At 42.2% G+C, this 22,838-nt stretch overlaps 3 protein-coding genes across 3 annotated transcripts; all 3 read left to right on the plus strand.

Annotated features, from left to right (window-relative positions):
• Nucleotides 1–327: 327 nt before the first annotated feature.
• On the plus strand, nucleotides 328–10,531 carry LOC134439504 (protocadherin-16-like). The gene is made up of 4 exons (XM_063189402.1): nucleotides 328–1,562; nucleotides 2,109–3,384; nucleotides 5,156–6,364; nucleotides 8,117–10,531. The coding sequence occupies exons 1-4, from the start codon at nucleotides 433–435 to the stop codon at nucleotides 10,529–10,531; spliced, it is 6,030 nt and encodes a 2,009-aa protein (XP_063045472.1). The 5' UTR covers nucleotides 328–432.
• An 864-nt stretch (nucleotides 10,532–11,395) lies between these two features.
• Nucleotides 11,396–19,075, plus strand: LOC134439505 (protocadherin gamma-A11-like). Its single transcript, XM_063189403.1, has 3 exons — nucleotides 11,396–12,038; nucleotides 12,137–13,902; nucleotides 19,070–19,075. Exons 1-3 carry the CDS (start codon nucleotides 11,396–11,398, stop codon nucleotides 19,073–19,075), a joined length of 2,415 nt encoding a protein of 804 aa, XP_063045473.1.
• An 844-nt stretch (nucleotides 19,076–19,919) lies between these two features.
• LOC134439506 (protocadherin gamma-A11-like) lies at nucleotides 19,920–22,334 on the plus strand. The gene has a single exon (XM_063189404.1). It carries the CDS (start codon nucleotides 19,920–19,922, stop codon nucleotides 22,332–22,334), a length of 2,415 nt encoding a protein of 804 aa, XP_063045474.1.
• Nucleotides 22,335–22,838: the final 504 nt, after the last annotated feature.

The following is a 22,838-nucleotide window of genomic DNA, read 5'->3' on the forward strand; positions in this document are numbered from 1 at the left end:
AATGTTTTGCCATGCTAGATTTATTACAGAAGTATGGTTTGTTCTGCTGTTACAGAACAAGTTGGTTGCAAATTCAAACAGTCGTTATGCCATTTTGTGTTATATTGTCATGGTTGAATGTTTAAATATTCCCAGTGCCGTTGGTTTGTCTTGCATTGTGTTTTGTGTCCACATTACGCACGGTTAGCGTATTTTATTTCTGTCGAGGTTGCAATGTGCACATTGAAACTCACAGCGTCGCTGTTTGCCTGTCATTGACTTTTAAACATCCACCCACCGTGTCATTGTTGCTCTGTTGTCCGCCGCCATCAAGGCGATATTGCAATATCTTAGCCTGCTGCAGAACACACGGATTACTCAGATGTATCATAGAGGGATCATAATCACTTGATCTGATTTGTTATTGGAATACGGTGTCATTTTGTCTTCAGCATGAATTTCTCGGCGATTCTTGTGGATTCCTATGTTTGGCTTGGACTGAGCATTTTCATTGTTCGTAGCGCATGTGGAGACGTGAGCTATTCCATTCCGGAGGAGCTCAAGCGAGGATCAGTAATCGGAAATGTTGCCAAAGATATTGGACTGGATTTGAAGCGGTTGTCTTCCCGCAAGGCTGGAATCGTAGCAGAAGGTAACAGCAGAGGTTTCATCGATATTAATTTAAAAACTGGAGAGCTAACAGTGGCTGATCGAATAGATAGAGAGGAGGTGTGCTATGAGAAGCTATTCTGTGTGCTTAGCGTCGAGCTAATGCTCGAAAACCCACTGGAACTGCATCGCATTTTAGTTGAAGTAAAGGACATTAATGATAACCCTCCTGTATTTCCCAACGAGGTTATTAAGTTGGATATAAGTGAAAATGCTGATAAAGGGGAAATCTTTCCTCTTGACGACGCGCACGATGCAGATATAGGACAGAATGCAGTGCAGAATTACGCACTAGAGGACAATACTCATTTTGTATTGGCTGTTCGTACAAACGATGACGGGGGGAAATACGGTGAGCTGATTTTAGACAAAGAGCTGGATCGCGAACAAGAAGAAGAGGTTAGGTTAGTTCTGAAGGCAATTGATGGTGGGGATCCAGTGAGATCTAGTACTGTAGCCATACACATCACTGTACTGGACGCTAACGATAATGCCCCAGTCTTCAGTCAGGGTGTGTACAAAGCCTCTCTTCCTGAGAACTCCCCTCCAGACACAGTGGTACTGAAAGTAAGCGCAACCGATGCAGATGCTGGAGCAAACGGAGAGGTCACATATGAATTCAGTCGCATCTCTGAAAAAGCTAGAAAAATGTTTGCCTTGAATCAGCAAAGCGGAGAGGTAAGAGTGATAGGAACAGTGGACTACGAGGATGAAGCTAAATATGAAATGCGCATTCAGGGCAAAGATGGAAATGGGCTCAAATCTGATACAAAAGTATCTATAGATATTTTTGATGTGAATGACAACGCCCCCATTATATATTTAAAATCTTTAAATAGTCCTGTGCCAGAGAATGCGCCACCGGGCACGGAGGTGGGCATCATAAATGTTCAGGACAGAGACTCTGACAGTAAGCGCATACGACTTCAATGCGAGCGTCGACGTTGCGCAACGGACGTCAGCGAGAACTTGTTGTCACGATGTGGGTGTTATTAAATACAGCGCATTTAAAGTCGGCCACAAATATGAACGAGACGATGAGCTCGCACCGGTTTGCTCTACTAACACACCACGTGTGAGGAGTGGGGGGACAGGCAGTGAGGAGGAGCTGAAGTGGGGACCTGCGCAAACTTGTGTAGAGGTGTGAGACAAGACCCATATACACACGTGAGTGAGTTGTTGACCAACCAGTTCATGGGCGCGTGACCTCGGAGGCAGTCCGCCGACGAGCGCCGACGAGCGTTGAAGGGGATAAGCAACTGCAGAGGTTGCAAGATCTGACTGCAGCCGCATTCATCCCGCGATAGTTTTACACCATGTGACATGTCACCTCGTCAACGCAACGTCGACGAAATTTCGAAGTTTGACAGGAAATCTAACCGTCATGCAGCATTTTCCACCCAGGGTGCATTGCTGTCTAAATGCGCATACATGCGTTGACACATCTCGATCGCACCTAGTAACCGGCAGATTCGCTGCACCATTCAGCAGGGCGTGCCATTCAAACTCGTGCCATCCATTAAAAACTACTTTTCTCTGTTGACCACAGGCGAGTTAGACCGTGAATTAATAACTGATTACAATATCACAATCACAGCCACTGACGAGGGTTCTCCACCTCTCTCCTCCTCTAAAGTAGCGCAGCTATCTGTTGCTGATGTGAACGATAACCCCCCTGTATTTAGTAAGCAGTCTTACATCGCACATGTCACAGAAAATAACAGCCAGGGATCCTCTGTGGCCTCAGTAACGGCATCAGATCCTGACTGGAGACAGAACGGCACTGTGATTTATTCTCTCCTCCCCGGAGAGGTGAACGGCTTTCCCGTGTCAGCATTACTGTCCATAAACGGAGACACTGGTGTTATCCACGCCGTCAGGTCTTTTGATTATGAGCAGTTTAAAGATTTCAAAGTTAAGGTGTTAGCCAGAGATAACGGGTCACCTCCTTTAAGCAGTAATGTGACTGTGAGCATCCATGTAGTCGATGTGAACGATAATTCTCCTCAGATACTTTACCCATCACCTGATGGCAGCTCTGTTATGACCGAGTTAGTGCCCAGAGCTGCGCCTGCCGCTTCCCTTGTGTCCAAAGTCATCGCAGTAGACGCAGACTCTGGCCAGAACGCATGGCTTTCATACAGTATCATCAAAGCCACAGACCCTGGACTTTTCACCATCGGCGTTCACAGTGGAGAGATCAGGACGCAGAGAGACATTTCAGAATCAGATGCCATAAAACAGGATCTTACTGTGGCAGTGAAAGATAACGGACAGCCTTCTCTAAGTGTGACTTGCACTATGTACTTGGTCATCTCTGATAACTTGGCTGACATTCCTGAACTGAAAGACAGGAGTCATGAGGACAGCAGTTCTAAACTCACCACATACTTGATCATTGCACTGGTGTCTGTGTCCACGTTTTTCCTCACCTTCATGATCATCGCACTGGCTGTGAGGTTTTGCCACAGGAGGAAGCCCAGACTGCTATTCGATGGAGCAGTGGCCATTCCCAGCGCCTACCTGCCTCCAAATTACGCAGACGTGGATGGCACTATGACGCTGCGAAGCGGGTACAATTATGACGCATACCTCACCACCGGGTCGCGCACAAGTGACTTTAAATTTGTCCAGTCTTACAACGATGGGACTCTACTGGCTGACCGCACTCTCTCCAAGCCTTGCACTGCCGATGAACTGTTTGGACCCTGTGACGAACCAGAAACTCTACCGCAGGTAATAATGTTGAGGGTTTTTTTTATTGCACTTGGGTTGAAATGCACTGCTATCTCAACATTACAAATGTGGCGTCTTTGTTTATTCTGCAATGATTGCTGATATTGTTTCATTGGTATGAAATGGCAATTACATCTCCAAATTACGCACGAGTAGTAATGTTTTGTTGTTCGTTTTAATTTTGGATTTTATGATACAGCTTTGGTTTTAGCATACAGCTGTGGTTTGCGCTTGACTTGCACATCACTTACACGTCACTGTAATGCAAACAATGGCACTTAACCAGTTAGTAGGCTATATATAGTACTTCTGTCTGTTGTTTCCTTGGGATTGTAATATTTTCTAGAATGCTTTGAGCGTCGCTGTTGACCATGCAAGTCCAAACTCCACCACATGAGCAACCTCTCCCCTCCCTACAATGTACCCGGACGTTTGACGCTGCATTTCCAGAATCTGAGGCTGACATTTCTCTCAGGAATGTATTACTTCCAGCGGGTTTAGTGGTTACTTTGGAGTGCATTGATATTTTTACGCGTTGTGGACTATTACTGTACTGGAGCACTGGTGGTTTTTAGTCGACATGTCGAACAAAGGATTACCAGCGGCTTCTCTGCTGCTTCTCTGTCTATGTATCCTGCTCCATACCGTTAGCGGAGACATCAGCTATTCTGTTCCCGAAGAAATGAGCCGAGGATATGTTATCGGAAATATTGGCAAAGATCTAGGACTGAGTGTTAAAGATTTGTTAACAAGGAAAGCTCGAATTGATGCTGAAGGTAATCGTAAACGTTTCTGTAACATCAATGTAGGCACAGTGGAACTGACTGTCGATGAGACAATGGACAGAGAAAGCCTTTGTCGAGAAAAACTGGCATGCGTTTTGAAATTTGAACTGGTGCTCGAAAATCCCCTGGAGCTTCATAAAATAACATTACAGGTAGAAGATATCAACGATAATTCGCCTGTATTTCCCAAAGAGGCTGTTAAGTTAGAGATACGTGAATCTGCAGATAAAGGGGCTCGTTTTCGAATGAGTGGTGCACGCGATGCAGACATAGGGCAAAACACTGTGCAGAACTACATTTTGGAAAGAAACGAACATTTCGTATTAGCTATCTCCTCAAACAAAGAGGGTAGAAAGAGTCTTGAATTGGTTCTGGATAAAGAATTAGACCGTGAGCAGAAGCAGGAGCTGAATTTAATTCTGACTGCAGTCGATGGCGGCATTCCGCCCAGATCAGGCACTGTGCAGATACACGTCACTGTACTGGATGCCAATGACAACGCTCCTGTGTTTACTGAGGAGGTGTATCGAGCTATTCTGCCTGAAAATTCAGAACTAGGAACTATAGTGTTAAAAGTTAGTGCAACTGATTTAGACGAGGGAATAAATGGTGAGGTGACGTATGAGTTTAGCCAAGTGTCTCCACTGGCAGAGCAGGCATTTTCACTGGATTCCAAGACGGGTGAAATCACCGTAAACGGACCTATAGATTTTGAGGAAGAATCTCTATACGAGATGCAAATTGAAGCCAAAGATGGATTTGGCCTGTCATCGGACACCAGAGTCATTATTGAGCTTACAGATGTGAATGATAATGTCCCCGAAATATTTCTTAAATCACTTAACAGTCATATTCCAGAGAATGCGCCGGCAGGCACAGAAATAGGCGTCGTTAATATACAAGACAGAGACTCTGGAAATAATGCACATGTTCACTGTGCAATTGCGTCGGATGCGCCTTTTAAATTAGTCCCATCCATTAAAAAGTATTATTCCCTTGTGACAACTGCTGACCTAGACCGTGAGGTGACGTCTGATTACAACATCACCATCACTGCTACTGATGAGGGCACTCCGTCACTCTCATCATCCAAAACGGTGCACTTAATGGTGGCTGATGTTAACGACAACCCACCTAATTTTCAGCAGAAGTCATATAGTGCCCACATTACAGAAAATAACAAGCCAGGCTCTCCTGTCTGCTCCGTGTCAGCCACAGACCCCGACTGGAGACAGAATGGTACAGTGAATTACGCACTGCATGCCAGTGATGTGGACGGCACTCCAGTGTCATCCCCGTTGTCTATTAATGGAGATACAGGTGTCATTCACGCTGTCAGGTCATTTGACTACGAGAAGCTGAAAAGTTTTACGGTTCAGGTCATCGCCAGAGATAACGGTTCTCCTCCACTCAGCAGCAACGTTACTGTGAGCGTTTTAGTGTCCGATGAGAATGATAACACGCCTCAGATTTTATACCCAGCACCCGAGGGAAGCTCTCTCATGACAGAGATGGTGCCTAAAGCGGTGCAGGGCAACTCTCTCGTCTCTAAGGTCATTGCAGTGGACGCAGACTCAGGACAGAATGCGTGGCTCTCGTATCATATTGTCAAAGCTACTGATGCGGGTCTTTTCACCATCGGCGTCCACAGTGGAGAGATCAGGACGCAGCGAGACATTTCTGAAAGCGATGGCATGAGACAGAACCTTATTGTCTCCGTGAAAGATAACGGTCAGCCTACTTTGTCTGCAACCTGCACGGTGTCTTTGCTTATTTCAGATAACTTAGTCGAGATTCCCGAATTGAAAGACATGTCTATAGACACTGGATCTAAGCTGACCACTTATTTGATCATAGCGCTGGTGTCTGTCTCCACCTTCTTCATTACGTTCCTTATTCTCGCACTGGCTGTGAAATTCTGCCAGCGGAGAAAACCTAGACTTTTGTTTGATGGAGCAGTGGCCATTCCCAGCGCCTATCTTCCCCCAAATTACGCAGATGTGGACCCCACTGGAACTCTTCGCAGCGTCCGCAGTGCCTATAACTATGACGCCTACTTGACTACAGGATCACGCACCAGTGACTTTAAATTTGTCAGATCTTACAATGATGGCACACTTCCTGCTGATTCCACTCTGAGGAAGACGTCCTCTCAAGACCCCTTTGGATCATGTAACGACTTAGACGATTGTCAGGTAAACTGATTTTGAAGTAATATTCCATCTTAGTATTTATCTATCTATCTATCTATCTATCTATCTATCTATCTATCTATCTATCTATCTATCTATCTATCTATTTATGCTCATAATATGCAATCCATGACGTGGTAATACGGGATGTGTCCTTGTGCGTAAAAGTCGTGCGTAATGGCCAGTACTTCAAGAGCTGGGCATGTGGGTTTAAATTGTTTGGTGAAAAGCGTGGTATTGTTTACGAAACATTTTCTGCAATGTTATGTAAAATGGAATACTTTGTTCTTAATGCTCGATTAAATCTCATTACTATTCAAATATTACTGATTTTGAAGTAATATTCCATCTATCTATCTATCTATCTATCTATCTATCTATCTATCTATCTATCTATCTATCTATCTATCTATCTATCTGAGTTAATTCTGACTTCCGTCGCGTTTTTGCCACTGGTTGGTGTTCTTGATTTGATTTTCATGAACTCTCCATTTAACATTACGTAAATATTTAACAGCAACAATACTATTAGGCTTGTCTTTTATTCATTGTAACTGCTATGCTCATAATATGCAATCAGTGACGTGGTAAATGGGATGTTTCCTTGTGTGTAAAAGTCGTAAGTAATGGCCACTACTTTACAGTATTTCTCAATTGGTTTTGTACATTTCTCGAATCTCTCTCGCAATTTGCAAAACATAATATTCATTCTCAAAACAGGTTTAACAAATGGCAAAACACGGTGGATAACCTGCAAAACCGAGTCTCTTGCTCAAAACCCTTATTTGTCTTTCAAAAACCAAGTTTTTGTGTCAATGAACGTATCAGCGCCAGCAGAATGGTTAGTCATTGTGTCATAGTGTATGGACAAGCTAGTCAAATCAATTTCTCATGTTGTCAATTGAGTAGTACACTCTTGAGGATCTTTTCTGAAGGGAAATGTTGTTTAGATTGGATGGGAAATGTTGTAAATTCAGTTTTATATTACATTGATCAGATAAGATTGAGATAGTTTCATGCATTCAGTGACAAAGCTTTTTGAGTGATATGACAAAAGCAATTGATAATGTACGAAATCACTGAGAATTGTACACAGCCATGGCATGGTGGACGAGAGCATTTGCTATATGCCAAAAACAATGAGAAACTGATTTGACCATGTGCACAGGTAACACCAGGAAGTCGCAATTGAACAAAGACTTTTGAGAATCATTATTCTGTTGTGAGAAATGTACAAAACCAATTGAGAAAAACTGTAAGAGCTGGGCATGTGCGCTTAAATTGTGTGTCGAAAAGCGTGGTATTGGTTATGCAAACATTTAGGTCTGGTGAGCAATCCGTGTCTGTATCTTTTCAATAGTAGATACCTTGTCATTCATGGTTAGGATAATAGAGAAATATGCCAATATTAATTTACTTAAATTGCACGCTTTCATATCGTTGATGTCACATCAATCCTCTGAAGGTGGTAGGGAATATATACAATATGTTTTTTTGTATTGTATGTGGTGCAGTTTCTTATGAATGCTGAAAGTGGCGCTGTTGACCATGACCGATAATAGTCAAATCCACATAAAATATAGTTCTCCTCCCTACACCGTCGTGGACGCCTAGGGAGGAGGCAGGAACAATGATTTAGCAGCGTTTGTGCCACTGGCCCGCTTTTGTCTATGAAGTTATTCTATTTTTTTATTTCTGCTATCCGTTTTACTATTTTTCAAACATATTTCAGTGGATAAGATATTTGTATTGAAGAAAATGCTGAACAAAGGATTACTCGCGGTCTGGCTGATTCCCGTGGCTCTTTTGTGTATACTGATGCACAGCGTGAAAGGAGACTTGAGCTATTCTGTACCGGAAGAGATGGAACGAGGATATGTAATCGGAAATATTGCCAAAGACCTTGGACTGAATGTAAAGGAATTATCATCAAGGAAGGCTCGCATTAACGCTGACGGTAATCGTAAACGTTTTTGTAACATTAATCTGGCTACCGGAGAAGTGACTGTAGCAGAGATAATGGACAGAGAAACCCTCTGCAAAGACAAACTGTCGTGCATTGTGAAACTAGAGTTGGTTCTGGAAAATCCGTTAGAGCTTCATAAAATCACCTTACACATCCAGGACACCAACGACAACTCGCCATCCTTTACCAAAGATGTAGTCAAATTCGAGATACGCGAATCTGCCGTTAAAGGGGCTCGTTTTCGCCTGACTGAGGCTCGCGATGCAGATATCGGACAAAACGCAGTGCAGAATTACATACTGGAAAAGAATGATCATTTTATTTTGGCTTCCACTTCAAACAAAGACGGTAGAAAGATCGTTGAATTGGTATTAGATAAAGAGCTTGACCGCGAACTACAGCAAGAGCTGATTCTGATTCTGACCGCAGTCGATGGCGGTATTCCACCCAGATCAGGCACGGTGCAGATACACGTCACTGTGCTGGATGCGAATGACAACGCTCCTGTGTTTACTGAGGAGGTGTATCGGGCTACTCTGCCGGAGAATTCAGTATTAGGAACAGTAGTAGCAAAAGTCAGTGCAACTGATAGGGATGAAGGTATAAACGGAGAGGTGACCTATGAGTTTAGCCATGTGTCATCGTCAGAAAAAATAGCGTTTGCATTAGATTCTAATACAGGGGAAATTACTGTCAGCGGACCGCTAGATTATGAAGAAGAGTCCCTTTATGAGGTAATAGTTGAAGGTAAAGATGCCTTTGGCCTTTCCACCGATACAAAGGTTATAATTGAGCTGACAGACGTGAATGATAATACTCCAGAAATACACTTGCAGTCATTAAATAACCACATTTCTGAGAATACACAACCAGGTACTGAAGTTGGCATCATTAATGTGCAAGACAGAGATTCTGACGTGAACGGACAAGTGAGGTGCTTCATTGGGTCTAATGTCCCATTTGAATTAGTCCCTTCAATCACAAACTACTATTCCCTTGTAACAACTGATGAACTAGATCGTGAGGTGACTTCTGATTACAACATCACCATCACTGCTACTGATGAGGGCACTCCGTCACTCTCATCATCCAAAACGGTGCACTTAATGGTGGCTGATGTTAACGACAACCCACCTGTTTTCCAGCAGAGGTCATATAGTGCCCACATTACAGAAAATAACAAGCCAGGCTCTCCTGTCTGCTCCGTGTCAGCCACAGACCCCGACTGGAGACAGAATGGCACAGTGAATTACGCACTGCATGCCAGTGATGTGGACGGCACTCCAGTGTCATCCCTGTTATCTATTAATGGAGATACAGGTGTCATTCACGCTGCCAGGTCATTTGACTACGAGAAGCAGACAAGTTTCAAGGTTCAGGTCATCGCCAGAGATAACGGCTCTCCTCCACTCAGTAGCAACGTAACTGTGAGCGTCTTAGTGTCCGATGAGAATGATAACACGCCTCAGATTTTATACCCAGCACCTGAGGGAAGCTCTCTCATGACAGAGATGGTGCCTAAAGCTGTGCAGGGCAACTCTCTCGTCTCCAAGGTTATTGCAGTGGACGCAGACTCAGGGCAGAATGCGTGGCTCTCGTATCATATTGTCAAAGCTACTGATCCGGGTCTTTTCACCATCGGCGTCCACAGTGGAGAGATCAGGACGCAGAGAGACATTTCTGAAAGCGATGGCATGAGGCAGAACCTTATTGTCTCAGTGAAAGATAACGGCCAGCCCCCTCTGTCTGCAACCTGCACAGTGTATTTACTTATTTCAGATAACTTAGCCGAGATCCCAGAGTTGAAAGACATGTCCCAAGACACTGGATCTAAGCTGACCACTTATTTGATCATAGCGCTGGTGTCTGTTTCCACCTTCTTCATCACGTTCCTTATTCTCGCACTGGCTGTGAAATTCTGCCAGCGGAGAAAACCTAGACTTTTGTTTGATGGAGCAGTGGCCATTCCCAGCGCCTATCTGCCCCCAAATTACGCAGATGTGGACCCCACTGGAACTCTTCGCAGCGTCCGCAGTGCCTATAACTATGACGCCTACTTGACTACAGGATCACGCACCAGTGACTTTAAATTTGTCAGATCTTACAATGATGGCACACTTCCTGCTGATTCCACTCTGAGGAAGACGTCTTCTCAAGACCCCTTTGGATCATGTAACGACTTAGACGATTGTCAGGTAAACTGATTTTGAAGTAATATTTATTATTGGAATCTATCTATCTATCCATATGTCTGTCTGTCTGTCTGTCTGTCTGTCTGTCTAGGTATCTTTATATCTCAATCATGATTTCCATGACGTTTTTGCTGATGGTTGGTTTTGGTGATGTTGATGTTTCGTTGTGCGTAAAAGTCGTGCGTAACGGCCACTACTTTAGGAACTAGGCATGAGCGCTGACACTGACGAACATGTGGTATTGGTTATGCAAACATTTCTGGCTTGTCTACTGAAATACTTGGTTGACTGCTGGTTTCAATCTCATTGGGTTTTTCCCCCAATGATGTTTCTACATTTTCGCTAGGTCAACATTTACTGCAATTTCCTTGAAAAACAAAACATAGATTCAAATGATTGATCATGTTAGGTGTTTGTTTTGGAGCTGCTGAGTTATCCGTGTCACTCTGTGTTTTTTCATAATGTGATGGGGATGAATTACTTCCCCCTGGTGCTTAGGCTTATAGAAAACAAATAGGAAAGTTCTTAAACTGCAACCATGTGTTGATGTCACAACATTCCTCTGCAGAGTTGGTATATAATATAAGACTATCTTTTCTCTTTGTTCACCTATGGATGTTTATGAGGTGCAGTTTCGTATAAATGCTGAAAGTGGCGCTGTTGACCATGAGGTAATAGTGAAGTCCACGTGAAATATAGTTCTCCTCCCTACACCGTCGTGGACGCCTCGCAAGAGGACAGAGAAAAAAATGATTTAGGGACGTTCATGTCACGGATCCGCGCGTGTCCACTAATTTACGTTATTTGTTGGTTTTTGCGATTCATTTGCTGATTTTCAAACGCATTTCAGATTGCTTTAGATTGGTTTTGAAGAAAATGCTGAACAAAGGATTATCCGTGGTCTGGCTGATGTCCGTGGCTCTTTTGTGCGTACTGGTGCACGGTGTGAAAGGAGACGTGAGTTATTCTGTACCGGAAGAAATGAAACGAGGATTTGTTATCGGAAATATTGGCAAAGATCTTGGTCTGACTGTGAAGGAATTAGCATCAAGGAAGGCTCGTATTAGTGCTGAAGGTAATCGAAAACGGCTCAGTAACATTAATGTAGTTACTGGAGAACTGACTGTAGCAGAGGTAATGGACAGAGAGAGCATTTGCAAAGACAAACTGTCGTGCGTTCTGAATTTCGAGCTTGTTCTGGAACATCCACTAGAGCTTCATAAAATAACATTACATATCCAAGACACGAACGACAACTCTCCTGCATTTACGAAAGATATAGTCAAATTTGAGATACGAGAATCTGCCGTTAAAGGGGCGCGATTTCGCCTGAGTGAGGCACACGATGCAGACATCGGACAAAACGCAGTGCAGAATTATATACTGGATAAGAATGATAATTTCATACTTGCCGTATCGGCAAACAAAGATGGAGGGAAGAACATCGAGCTGGTTTTAGATAAAGAATTAGATCGAGAGCTGCAGCAAGAGTTGAATTTAATTCTGACTGCAGTCGATGGCTAGCCTGGGAACTCCCATACTGCCTTTAGTTCTACACAATCGTTTCGATCTGAAAGACATCTCACTTGTGATTAGGTCTGGTGTTAACCAGGCAAGTCGATGGCGGCATTCCGCCCAGATCAGGCACTGTGCAGATACACGTCACTGTACTGGATGCGAATGACAACGCTCCTCTGTTTACTGAGGAGGTGTACAGGGCTACTCTGCCTGAGAATTCAGAGCAAGGAACTGTAGTGTTGAAAGTTAGTGCCACTGATTTAGATGAGGGAATAAATGGAGAAGTAACTTATGAGTTAAGTCGTGCGTCTTCCTTAGCAAAGCAGTTATTTATACTGGATTCTGAAACTGGCGAAATTAAAGTCTGCGGAGCACTAGATTATGAAGAGGATACTGTTTTTGAAATGCGAGTTGAAGGGAAAGATGGAGCTGGCTTGTCGTCGAAAGCGAAAGTAATAATTGAGCTTACAGACGTGAATGACAATACGCCAGAAATAAACTTACAGTCATTAAATAGCCACATTCCCGAGAACGCGCCACCAGGTACTGAAATTGGCATCATTCATGTCCAAGATAGAGATTTTGAAATCAACGGACAAGTAAGGTGCTATATTGCGTCAGATGTCCCCTTTAAATTGGTCCCTTCAATCACAAACTACTATTCCCTTGTGACAACTGCTGAACTAGACCGTGAGGTGACGTCTGATTACAACATCACCATCACTGCTACTGATGAGGGCACTCCGTCACTCTCATCATCCAAAACGGTGCACTTAATGGTGGCCGATGTTAACGACAACCCTCCCGTTTTTCAGCAGAGGTCATATAGTGCCCACATTACAGAAAATAACAAGCCAGGCTCTCCTGTCTGCTCCGTGTCAGCCACAGACCCCGACTGGAGACAGAATGGCACAGTGAATTACGCACTGCATGCCAGTGATGTGGACGGCACTCCTGTGTCATCCCTGTTGTCGATTAATGGAGATACAGGTGTCATTCACGCTGTCAGGTCATTTGACTATGAGAAGCAGAACAGTTTTAAGGTTCAGGTCATCGCCAGAGATAACGGCTCTCCTCCACTCAGCAGCAACGTTACTGTGAGCGTCTTAGTGTCTGATGAGAATGATAACACGCCTCAGATTTTATACCCAGCCCCTGAGGGAAACTCTCTCATGACAGAGATGGTGCCTAAAACTGTGCAGGGCAACTATCTCGTCTCCAAGGTTATTGCAGTGGACGCAGACTCGGGGCAGAATGCGTGGCTCTCGTATTATATTGTCACAGCTACTGATCCGGGTCTTTTCACCATCGGGGTCCACAGTGGAGAGATCAGGACACAGAGAGACATTTTTGAGGGCGACGGCATGAGACAGAATCTTGTTGTCTCTGTGAAAGATAACGGTCAACCCCCTCTGTCTGCAACCTGCACGGTGTCTTTACTTATTTCAGATAACTTAGCCGAGATCCCAGAGTTGAAAGACATGTCTGTAGACTCTGGGTCTAAGCTGACCACTTATTTGATCATAGCGCTGGTGTCTGTTTCCACCTTCTTCATTACGTTCCTTATTATCGCACTGGCTGTGAAATTCTGCCAGCGGAGAAAGCCCAGACTTTTGTTTGATGGAGCAGTGGCCATTCCCAGCGCCTATCTGCCCCCAAATTACGCAGATGTGGACCCCACTGGAACTCTTCGCAGCGTCCGCAGTGCCTATAACTATGACGCCTACTTGACTACAGGATCACGCACCAGTGACTTTAAATTTGTCAGATCTTACAATGATGGCACACTTCCTGCTGATTCCACTCTGAGGAAGACGTCTTCTCAAGACCCCTTTGGATCATGTAACGACTTAGACGATTCTCAGGTAAATTGCTTTGGAAGAAATATCCCATCTGTCTGTCTGTCTGTCTGTCTGTCTGTCTGTCTGTCTGTCTGTCTATCTATCTATCTCGAATAAAAGACAAGCCTAATAGTATTGTTGCTGTTAAATATTTACGTAATTTTGAATGGCAAGTTCATGAAAATCAAATCAAGAACACCAACCAGTGGCAAAAACGCGACGGAAGTCAGAATTAACTCAGATAGATAGATAGATAGATAGATAGATAGATAGATAGATAGATAGATAGATAGATAGATAGATAGATAGATAGATATCTATCTATCTATCTATCTATCTATCTATCTATCTATCTATCTATCTGCCTGAGTTAATTATGACTTTCGTGGCGTTTTGCCAATGGTTGGTGTTGGTCTTGATTTGACTTTCATGAACTTGCCATTTAACATTACGTAACAATTTAACAGCAACAATACTGTTAGGCTTGTCTTTTATTCATTATAACTGCTTCATAATTTGCAATCCGTGACGTGGTAATACGGGACGTGTCCTTGTGCGTAAAAATCGTGCGTAATGGCAACTACTTCAAGAGCTGGGCATGTCGGTTTAATTGTTTTTGGCCAAAAGCGTGGTATTGTTTATGAAACATTTGTGGAATGTTAAGGATAATGGAATACTTTGTTCTTAATGCTCGATTAAATCTCATTTCTCAGGTAAACTTATTTTGAACTAAGTAAAATCCCATCTTAACATCTCTCTCTCTCTCTCTCTCTCTCTCTCTCTCTCTCTCTCTCTCTCTCTCTCTCTCTCTCTCTCTCTCTCTCTCCACCTGTCTTCCATTTACATTGATGGTGGTTGCATGTGTGTCTTCATTTGGGGCACATGAAGTCATACATTTAAAAAACACTGCTAGACATATGTATTCATTCTATGAACTGCGCTTACTGCTCCGTAATATGCAATGCTTGAGATGATCACTTTCGTTTAGCTGTGCGTAAAAGTTGTGCGTAATAGCCGGAGCTCACTATGCATTGCGCGCTGACGCTGTTTTGGGAAAATTTATGTTTTGGTTGAACAAACCATTATTTCATACCAGCCGATAATGATATCTTTCAAGTTTAATGCGAACAATCCCATATGAGTTCTGATATGGATGTTTTGGATCTTGAGATTCCTGGTTGAAAATCAATAGGCCTTCTGCAAATGCAACACGTATCTCTTTCTCTCTTCTGAGTAGGCAGATGTCTGGCTTGAAGAAACACCCCACGCAGTTTGGAGAGTTTTTCTTTGATTCCGCGGTAATTCTATGTCCCAGGCTGTGTCCCCTTGATATTTTCAAGTTGGGTGACGGTTAATAGGTAATAATACGAACGACCAATATGATGGCCTGACTTAATCCTCGCAGTATTTTTTCCTTTTTCCGTGAATGTTCTTTGTTTGCAATTTCAGGAAAATCCTGACAGGGGCACTGTTGACCACGTACTGTAATAATAAACGGTCACATTCAATATTATTCTCCTCCCTGCACAGTCGTGGACACGTAACAGTGAGGACGCAGAAACAAAGACCTGGATATTGTGATGTCAGAATTAGTTGCCATATCTACATCGACTGAGTCTGATACAATTCCCTTTTGAACGATACGATCATTTCGCTGGCTGTGAGACTGAGGTGCTAAATAACATACGGTCCTGTGTGGGTTCATTTTACTATAAACATGCCGAACAAAGGATTACCGGCGACGTGTCTGATGCTCGTGGCGTTGCTTGCTGTAGTGATGCACGGGGTAAAAGGAGACGTGAGCTATTCTGTACCGGAAGATCATGTAACGACTTAGACGATTCTCAGGTAAATTGCTTTGGAAGAAATATCTATCTACCTATCTATCCATCTATTTGTCTATCTTATGATGCTTTGGTGACGTTTCTCTGAATTCTTGAAGTCATAAGCTCACAGAGACTACTTTATTATTGTAATCTAAGTAATGTGTCCAACGGTTTGCAATATTCGAAATGGTGATATAAGGTAAGCGTACCCATTAAGCCCATGTACCCTTTAAGCCCACTTTCAACTTTGAGGCCAATTTAAAGAAAGGGAAAAGGTGAATTTTGTTGTTCATCACCCTATCCAATTAAAGGGTTTAGTAACTGACAAAATGTTTTTTATTGCAAACAAATCACATTTTTTATCGTCGAGTTATTCCCGTCCAAGTGAATCCAGTCTCAGGACTACTGACAAGAAGTTGCCTCAAAACTTTGCTGTTGTGGGACATGTCAGAAATCATAGAATATCAGCTAGTTTAAGTCAAATGTTTTGAAAATACTTTCATATTTAGTAAACTAAGAGGTAAATGTAATGATTTTTATATATATACATGCAGTGTTTTACTAAATTATAGCATTTCCCTTCAAATGGAAAGATGTGTTTTATGAGCGAGCACACGCCGATATTTTCTTGATACAACCACACACCATCTTTATCTTACTCTACCGTAAGACTTAAGGTGGTTAGGTATGAATTCTAAGCATATTCCAGTTTGTTTGGCATTGGTCTTTAAAGAAATGCATCATGAAATGTTTTGTGAAGTTGATTATTTCCATAAAATAGCTTTTTGTATAGGCGGGCTTAATGGGTACTAGGTGGGCTTAAATGGTACACCCCATTGAAATGCATGCAAGTTTGCATGCATGCTTATGAAAAATGCCTTTGAGGGACATAAAAAGTGCTGTACAATCCCAAGTTGTTGGTTTAAAAGGCGTAATGTAATGAACTAACAATAATCAATAAGAAAAAAATACATTTCTCTGTTTGGATGAAGAATTTTATGAAGTATATGAAGTAAAAGATGCCGTAATATTTAATTAGGTTTTATGCACTATTTTTTAGCAAATCTTATATTTTTGGTCTGAAACCATTTATGCCATGTAGGTTCCACTGTTTAAACTCAATTCACACACCTCACCAGGTATTTTGATAGAGAAATAACTATATGAGCTTATTTGGAACACAAGTGGGCTTAAATGGTACCAATGGTACCATTTAAGCCCATTCAGACTTTTCACTTTTCTCGTAAAAAATCTTCATATTGTACTTTGAAATATCCATCAACTCAGTGACAAACATTGAGAAGAGAGGTAAATCTTACTATTTAACAAAATATTTCACACAAAAAATATGTGAAGATGATTGAAAAATAAAGAATTTTAGATTTTGGTGGGCTTAATGGGTACGCTTACCTTAGTGATAGTGACGTTGCTTTGTGCGTAAAAGTCAAGTGTAATGGCTATTACTTTAGGTGCTCGTCACATGCGCTCACATTGTCTTGGGAAAAGCCGTGGTTTGTTTTATTTGACCCATTAACGACATATTTGGTGTGTATTGTAAACGATCCAATGTTAGTTCTTCTATGGATGTTTTGTATCTTTTGATGAGACTGCTTATTTCGAGATTAACATTATTATTTTCTTCATCCATTTTATATTACATTCAAGAGTTTTCCCATCATAGTGTATTTCTTCACCACACCTTGAGACATTGTAGACATGAAGTTAGTAATACTCATTCTGACTCTGTGAAGGAAAAACATTGGTATAGGTTGTGTATAAGGCTTTCCGTATTGTTTGATTTTATTGTGGACGTTCTGAACAGAACGATGACTGGAATAAAATTGATTGCACTGCGGTGGACTATCTATCTATCTATCTATCTATCTATCTATCTATCTATCTATCTATCTATCTATCTATCTATCTATCTATCTATCTATCTATCTGAGGTTCTTCTATTGTATTACGGTTTTGGTGATGCTGATATCAGTCTTGATTTGTTTTACATGAAGTCATCAATTAACAGAAAATATTGCTTAACTTTATATTTAATTAACAACTTAATAATGAGAGAAAACGTGACAGTGTAACCAAAAATACTGGATAAGAGAAAGATAACGCAAACCACGCCCACTCAATGCAAAAGCGTGGGCTCAAGTTGGGTCTCCTAAGGGGGCGTTGTCCCCTCCTTCTTCTTCTATTTTTGAGGTGTTTGCTCAAGACGTGCGCTACCGCCATCTACAGCGCTTAGGGGACTTGATTTATTCTCAACCTCAGGACTCCGAAGGTCTCCTAACCGAAGGTCTCCTAAAGGGGCGTTCACCCGACATAAAGTGGATACCGGAAAAGAAACAAAATGACGCTTCTTGGTTAGATCCAGTTTCTTTGGTGTAACGTTGGGTTGAATATTGAAGTGTTGTTGTGCGTAAAGTCGTGCGTAATGGCCAGTGGTTTTGGAGCTGATTGTGTGCGCTGAGATGGTCTTGGGAAAATCACAGTTTTGGTTTAACAACGCATTTTTTAAAATACATCTTATCATGAATCTGTTATTTTTAAAGCAAACAATCCCATTCATGTTCTGATATTGTTATTATTGACGACGTACACGATTCTCAAGTAAAGCGATTTTGAATACATTTCCGGTTATCTATCTTGTTTTGGCGATGTTTCTCTCAACTTTGCAGTCATAAACTCACAGAAACGGTTTGCAGCACTGCCAGACTTGTCATGTATTAATTCTAACATCGATGCCCAATTATACGTAATCCTTAAAATGGTGATATTGACTTTTATTTGTGCGTAAAGCTCTTGCGTAATGGCCAATAGGAGCTAGCCTCATGCGCTGAGACCGTATTGGGAAAGGTGCTATTTTGGTTAAGCAAAACATTTTTTAATGCAACAGCAAAAATCTTGCATGTGTTTCGCAAACGATCCAATGTTTTTTTTCCCAGAATTCATGCTGCCCATTCACTCATGTGACCTCATGAATACTTACCCCCACCATCATATTCTAAGTATTCATTATGACTGGAAAAATTGCACTTTTCATACATGAAGGGGGGGATCTTCTCCATGGTCCTCCATTTTGAAATCCAAAAACAGCCATTTGTAGCTGCAAAAATGACTGTAATTGGACCATACTAGAAAATATGTGTTTATTACTCAGTAAACTTTCATGCAAAGATCAAATTTGGCAATAGGCAGCCCAGTTTCAATGAGCAGCATAGTTGCAGTACCTTTTTAACCATTTCCTGCAGAGTGTCCCTTTAAGTTCTGGGCCTTGCGATACATTTTTTTCTTTATCCATTGATCATTGTATCGAAGCGTTTCCATAAAATTTCTTCACCACACTTGTGAAACTGTAGATCTGACGACAATAGCTCCTCATTCTGACGCTTGTAAAGAAAAGTCTTTGCTATATTGTTAAGGCATTCTACTTTTATTTAATTGTGGACCTTTTTACATAAAGATGAGAAAAAACAAAAGTTTACCCACTGCTGTCAAAAGAAAACAGTCTTTTGAAAACACTGTACCAGAATCCTCTGTTCAACTCTTTTCATTTGACACCTGCTGAAATTCATTTTTTGTGCGTGCCCCATACTAAAGATGGATGAGCTCACAATGTCACCCACCGAACCTAAATAAACGTTAGAGCCGTTGCTGTTTCTGTTTACCTTGAGAATTTCGAATTGCTTGTCGGTAAAGTTTAAATGGCTTATATTTAGAAACGTCTCTCTTTTTGTCACTTCTGCGTGTGGTATAAATTCCTCCTAAGCTGTTTGGAGAAATATTTTTGCGGTTTGGTTTTGTCTCCGCGGTTATTGTATGCCTCAGTCAGTGTCCCCTTGATATTTTCAAGATAGTTGATGGTTCATGTAATAATATGAACTTTCAATATTATACTTTGGCGACTCACCATTTTATGGAAGTATTTTCCTTGCTCGGGATGTTTATTGCTTGCAATTCCAAGAAAATCCTGAATGTGGAGCTGTTGACCAAGTAAGGTTATAGTGCAGGGTCATATTAAATATTCTCCTCCCTGCACAGGACGCGGAACAGTGAGGACGCAGAAACAAAGATGTGGAAATTGTGATGTCAGAATTGGTTGCCATAAGTAAGCTGTTCCTTTTTGAGTGATTCTGTTGCTGACTTTGTGTGAGACTGTTGCTTGTTAACGTTCAGTTCTGTACATTCTCTGGATTGGTTTTACTAAACATGGCGAACAAAGGATCACCGGCGACGTGGCTGCTGCACATCATCGCTTTGCTTTGTGTAATGGTGTACAGCGTAAAAGGAGACGTGAGCTATTCTGTACCGGAAGAGACAAAACAAGGATATGTCATCGGGAACATCGGCAAAGACTTTGGTTTTAATGTAAAGGAATTGTCAACGAGGAATGCTCGTATTGATGCTGGAGGTAATCGTAAACGTTTCTGTAGTATAAATGTGCGAACTGGAGAACTCGTTGTCGCTGAAATGATGGACAGAGAGACCCTCTGCAGGGAAAAACAGTCATGTGCATTAAAATTCGAGCTTGTTTTAGAAAATCCTTTGGCACTAGAGAAAATCACAGTAAATGTTCAAGATATTAATGATAATCCACCAGTATTTCCTAAGGGTGAAGTCAAACTAGAGATTAGAGAATCTGCTGTCAGAGGCACACGTTATCGCTTGAGTGAGGCACATGATGCAGATATTGGAAAAAACGCTGTTCAGAATTACATGCTAGAGAGAAATGAACATTTTACATTGGGTACCGCCTCAAACAGAGACGGCAGAAACAATCTGGAATTGATTTTAGACAAAGAGTTAGACCGCGAACTGCAGCAGGAGCTGAATTTAATATTGACTGCAGTCGACGGCGGCATTCCACCCAGATCAGGGACTGTGCAGATACACGTCACTGTACTGGATGCCAATGACAACGCTCCGGTGTTTACTGAGGAGCTCTATCGCGCTACTCTGCCGGAGAATTCAGAAATGGGCACTGTAGTATTGAAAGTTAGTGCCACAGATTTAGATGAGGGAATAAATGGAAAAGTGACGTACGATTTTAGCCGAGCATCTTCATGGGCAAAAGATGCGTTTTCACTTGATTCTGAAACTGGTGAAGTTACCGTTAGTGGCCCAATAGATTTCGAAGACGAATCTATTTTCGAGATGCAGATTGAAGGAAAAGATGGATTTGGTTTGTCAACAGACACGAAAATAATTATTGAGCTCACAGATGTGAATGATAACACGCCGGAGATATTTCTTAAATCATTGAACAGCCAAATTCCTGAAAATGCACCGCCTGACACAGAAGTCGGCATTATCAACGTGCAAGATAGAGATTCTGGAAGTAACGGTCAGGTAATGTGTTTTATTGGGTCTAATAGCCCATTTAAATTAGTTCCTTCAATAAAAAACTACTATTCCCTTGTGACAACTGCTGAACTAGACCGTGAGGTGACGTCTAATTACGACATCACCATCACTGCTACTGATGAGGGCACTCCGTCACTCTCATCATCCAAAACGGTGCACTTAATGGTGGCTGATGTTAACGACAACCCACCTGTTTTTCAGCAGAAGTCATATAGTGCCCATATTACAGAGAATAACAAGCCAGGCTCTCCTGTCTGCTCCGTGTCAGCCACAGACCCCGACTGGAGACAGAATGGCACAGTGAATTACGCACTGCATGCCAGTGATGTGGACGGCACTCCTGTGTCATCCCTGTTGTCTATTAATGGAGATACAGGCGTCATTCACGCTGTCAGGTCATTTGACTACGAGAAGCTGAAAAGTTTTAAGGTTCAGGTCATCGCCAGAGATAACGGCTCTCCTCCACTCAGTAGCAACGTTACTGTGAGCGTATTAGTGTCCGATGAGAATGATAACACGCCTCAGATTTTATACCCAGCGCCTGAGGGAAACTCGCTCATGACAGAGATGGTGCCTAAAGCTGTGCAGGGCAACTCTCTCGTCTCCAAGGTTATTGCAGTGGACGCAGACTCAGGACAGAATGCGTGGCTCTCGTATCATATTGTCAAAGCTACTGATCCGGGTCTTTTCACTATCGGGGTCCACAGTGGAGAGATCAGGACACAGAGAGACATTTTTGAGGGCGACGGCATGAGACAGAACCTTATTCTCTCCGTGAAAGATAACGGTCAGCCCCCTCTGACTGCAACCTGCACGGTGACATTACTTATTTCAGATAACTTAGCCGAGATCCCAGAGTTGAAAGACATGTCTGTAGACTCTGGCTCTAAGCTGACCACGTATTTGATCATAGCGCTGGTGTCTGTTTCCACATTCTTCATCACGTTCCTTATTATCGCACTGGCTGTGAAGTTCTGCCAGCGGAGAAAGCCCAGACTTTTGTTTGATGGAGCAGTGGCCATTCCCAGCGCCTATCTGCCCCCAAATTACGCAGATGTGGACCCCACTGGAACTCTTCGCAGCGTCCGCAGTGCCTATAACTATGACGCCTACTTGACCACGGGATCACGCACCAGTGACTTTAAATTTGTCAGATCTTACAATGATGGCACACTTCCTGCTGATTCCACTCTGAGGAAGACGTCTTCTCAAGACCCCTTTGGATCATGTAACGACTTAGACGATTCTCAGGTAAACTGATTTTGAAGTAATAATCCATATTGGTATCTATGTGTCTGTCTTTCTGTTTGGGGACATTTTTATATGTTGGTGTTTTTCGGGTTTTGGTGATGGCTGATGTTTCTCAGAATCTGATATTTTTTTCTTTACGAGTCTGATATTTCTCTGAATTTTATTTTAATCTAACCATCACAACAATTGTATTTATTCTGCTGGGCTTATCATTTATTTCAATCACAAACACTTTTGATCGCCAAGTTTGAAGTTTCATCTGTTTGATTTGGTGATCGTCGTTTTCTTGTGCGTAAAAGTCGTGCGTAATGGGTACTAGATTTGGCACCGACCGACGTTGTCGTCGAAAATGACGACATTACATTGTCTTGTTTTCATATTACTATTTTTCTTTATGTTATGTTTCTTCATATTGATCACTTTTAATGATTTTGTTTGTTGTTTATTTAAAGTGAGTCCACGATTAAGCAAAGTGAGGTTATTTATGCATGTTGATGTAACTTTCCAGAAGTC

This window comes from Engraulis encrasicolus, chromosome 23, assembly GCF_034702125.1.
Source record: "Engraulis encrasicolus isolate BLACKSEA-1 chromosome 23, IST_EnEncr_1.0, whole genome shotgun sequence".
Lineage (NCBI taxonomy): Eukaryota > Metazoa > Chordata > Actinopteri > Clupeiformes > Engraulidae > Engraulis > Engraulis encrasicolus.

Coding starts and splice junctions, on each gene's coding strand:
- LOC134439504 (XM_063189402.1), top strand. CDS start 433: ATGAATTTCTCGGCGATTCTTGTGGATTCCTATGTTTGGCTTGGACTG. Junction 1,563..2,108: donor GACAGAGACTCTGACAGTAA/GCGCATACGACT, acceptor GATCGCACCTAG/TAACCGGCAGATTCGCTGCA. Junction 6,365..8,116: donor ACGACTTAGACGATTGTCAG/GTAAACTGATTT, acceptor TTTGTATTGAAG/AAAATGCTGAACAAAGGATT.
- LOC134439506 (XM_063189404.1), top strand. CDS start 19,920: ATGGCGAACAAAGGATCACCGGCGACGTGGCTGCTGCACATCATCGCT.
- LOC134439505 (XM_063189403.1), top strand. CDS start 11,396: ATGCTGAACAAAGGATTATCCGTGGTCTGGCTGATGTCCGTGGCTCTT. Junction 12,039..12,136: donor AATTCTGACTGCAGTCGATG/GCTAGCCTGGGA, acceptor TAACCAGGCAAG/TCGATGGCGGCATTCCGCCC.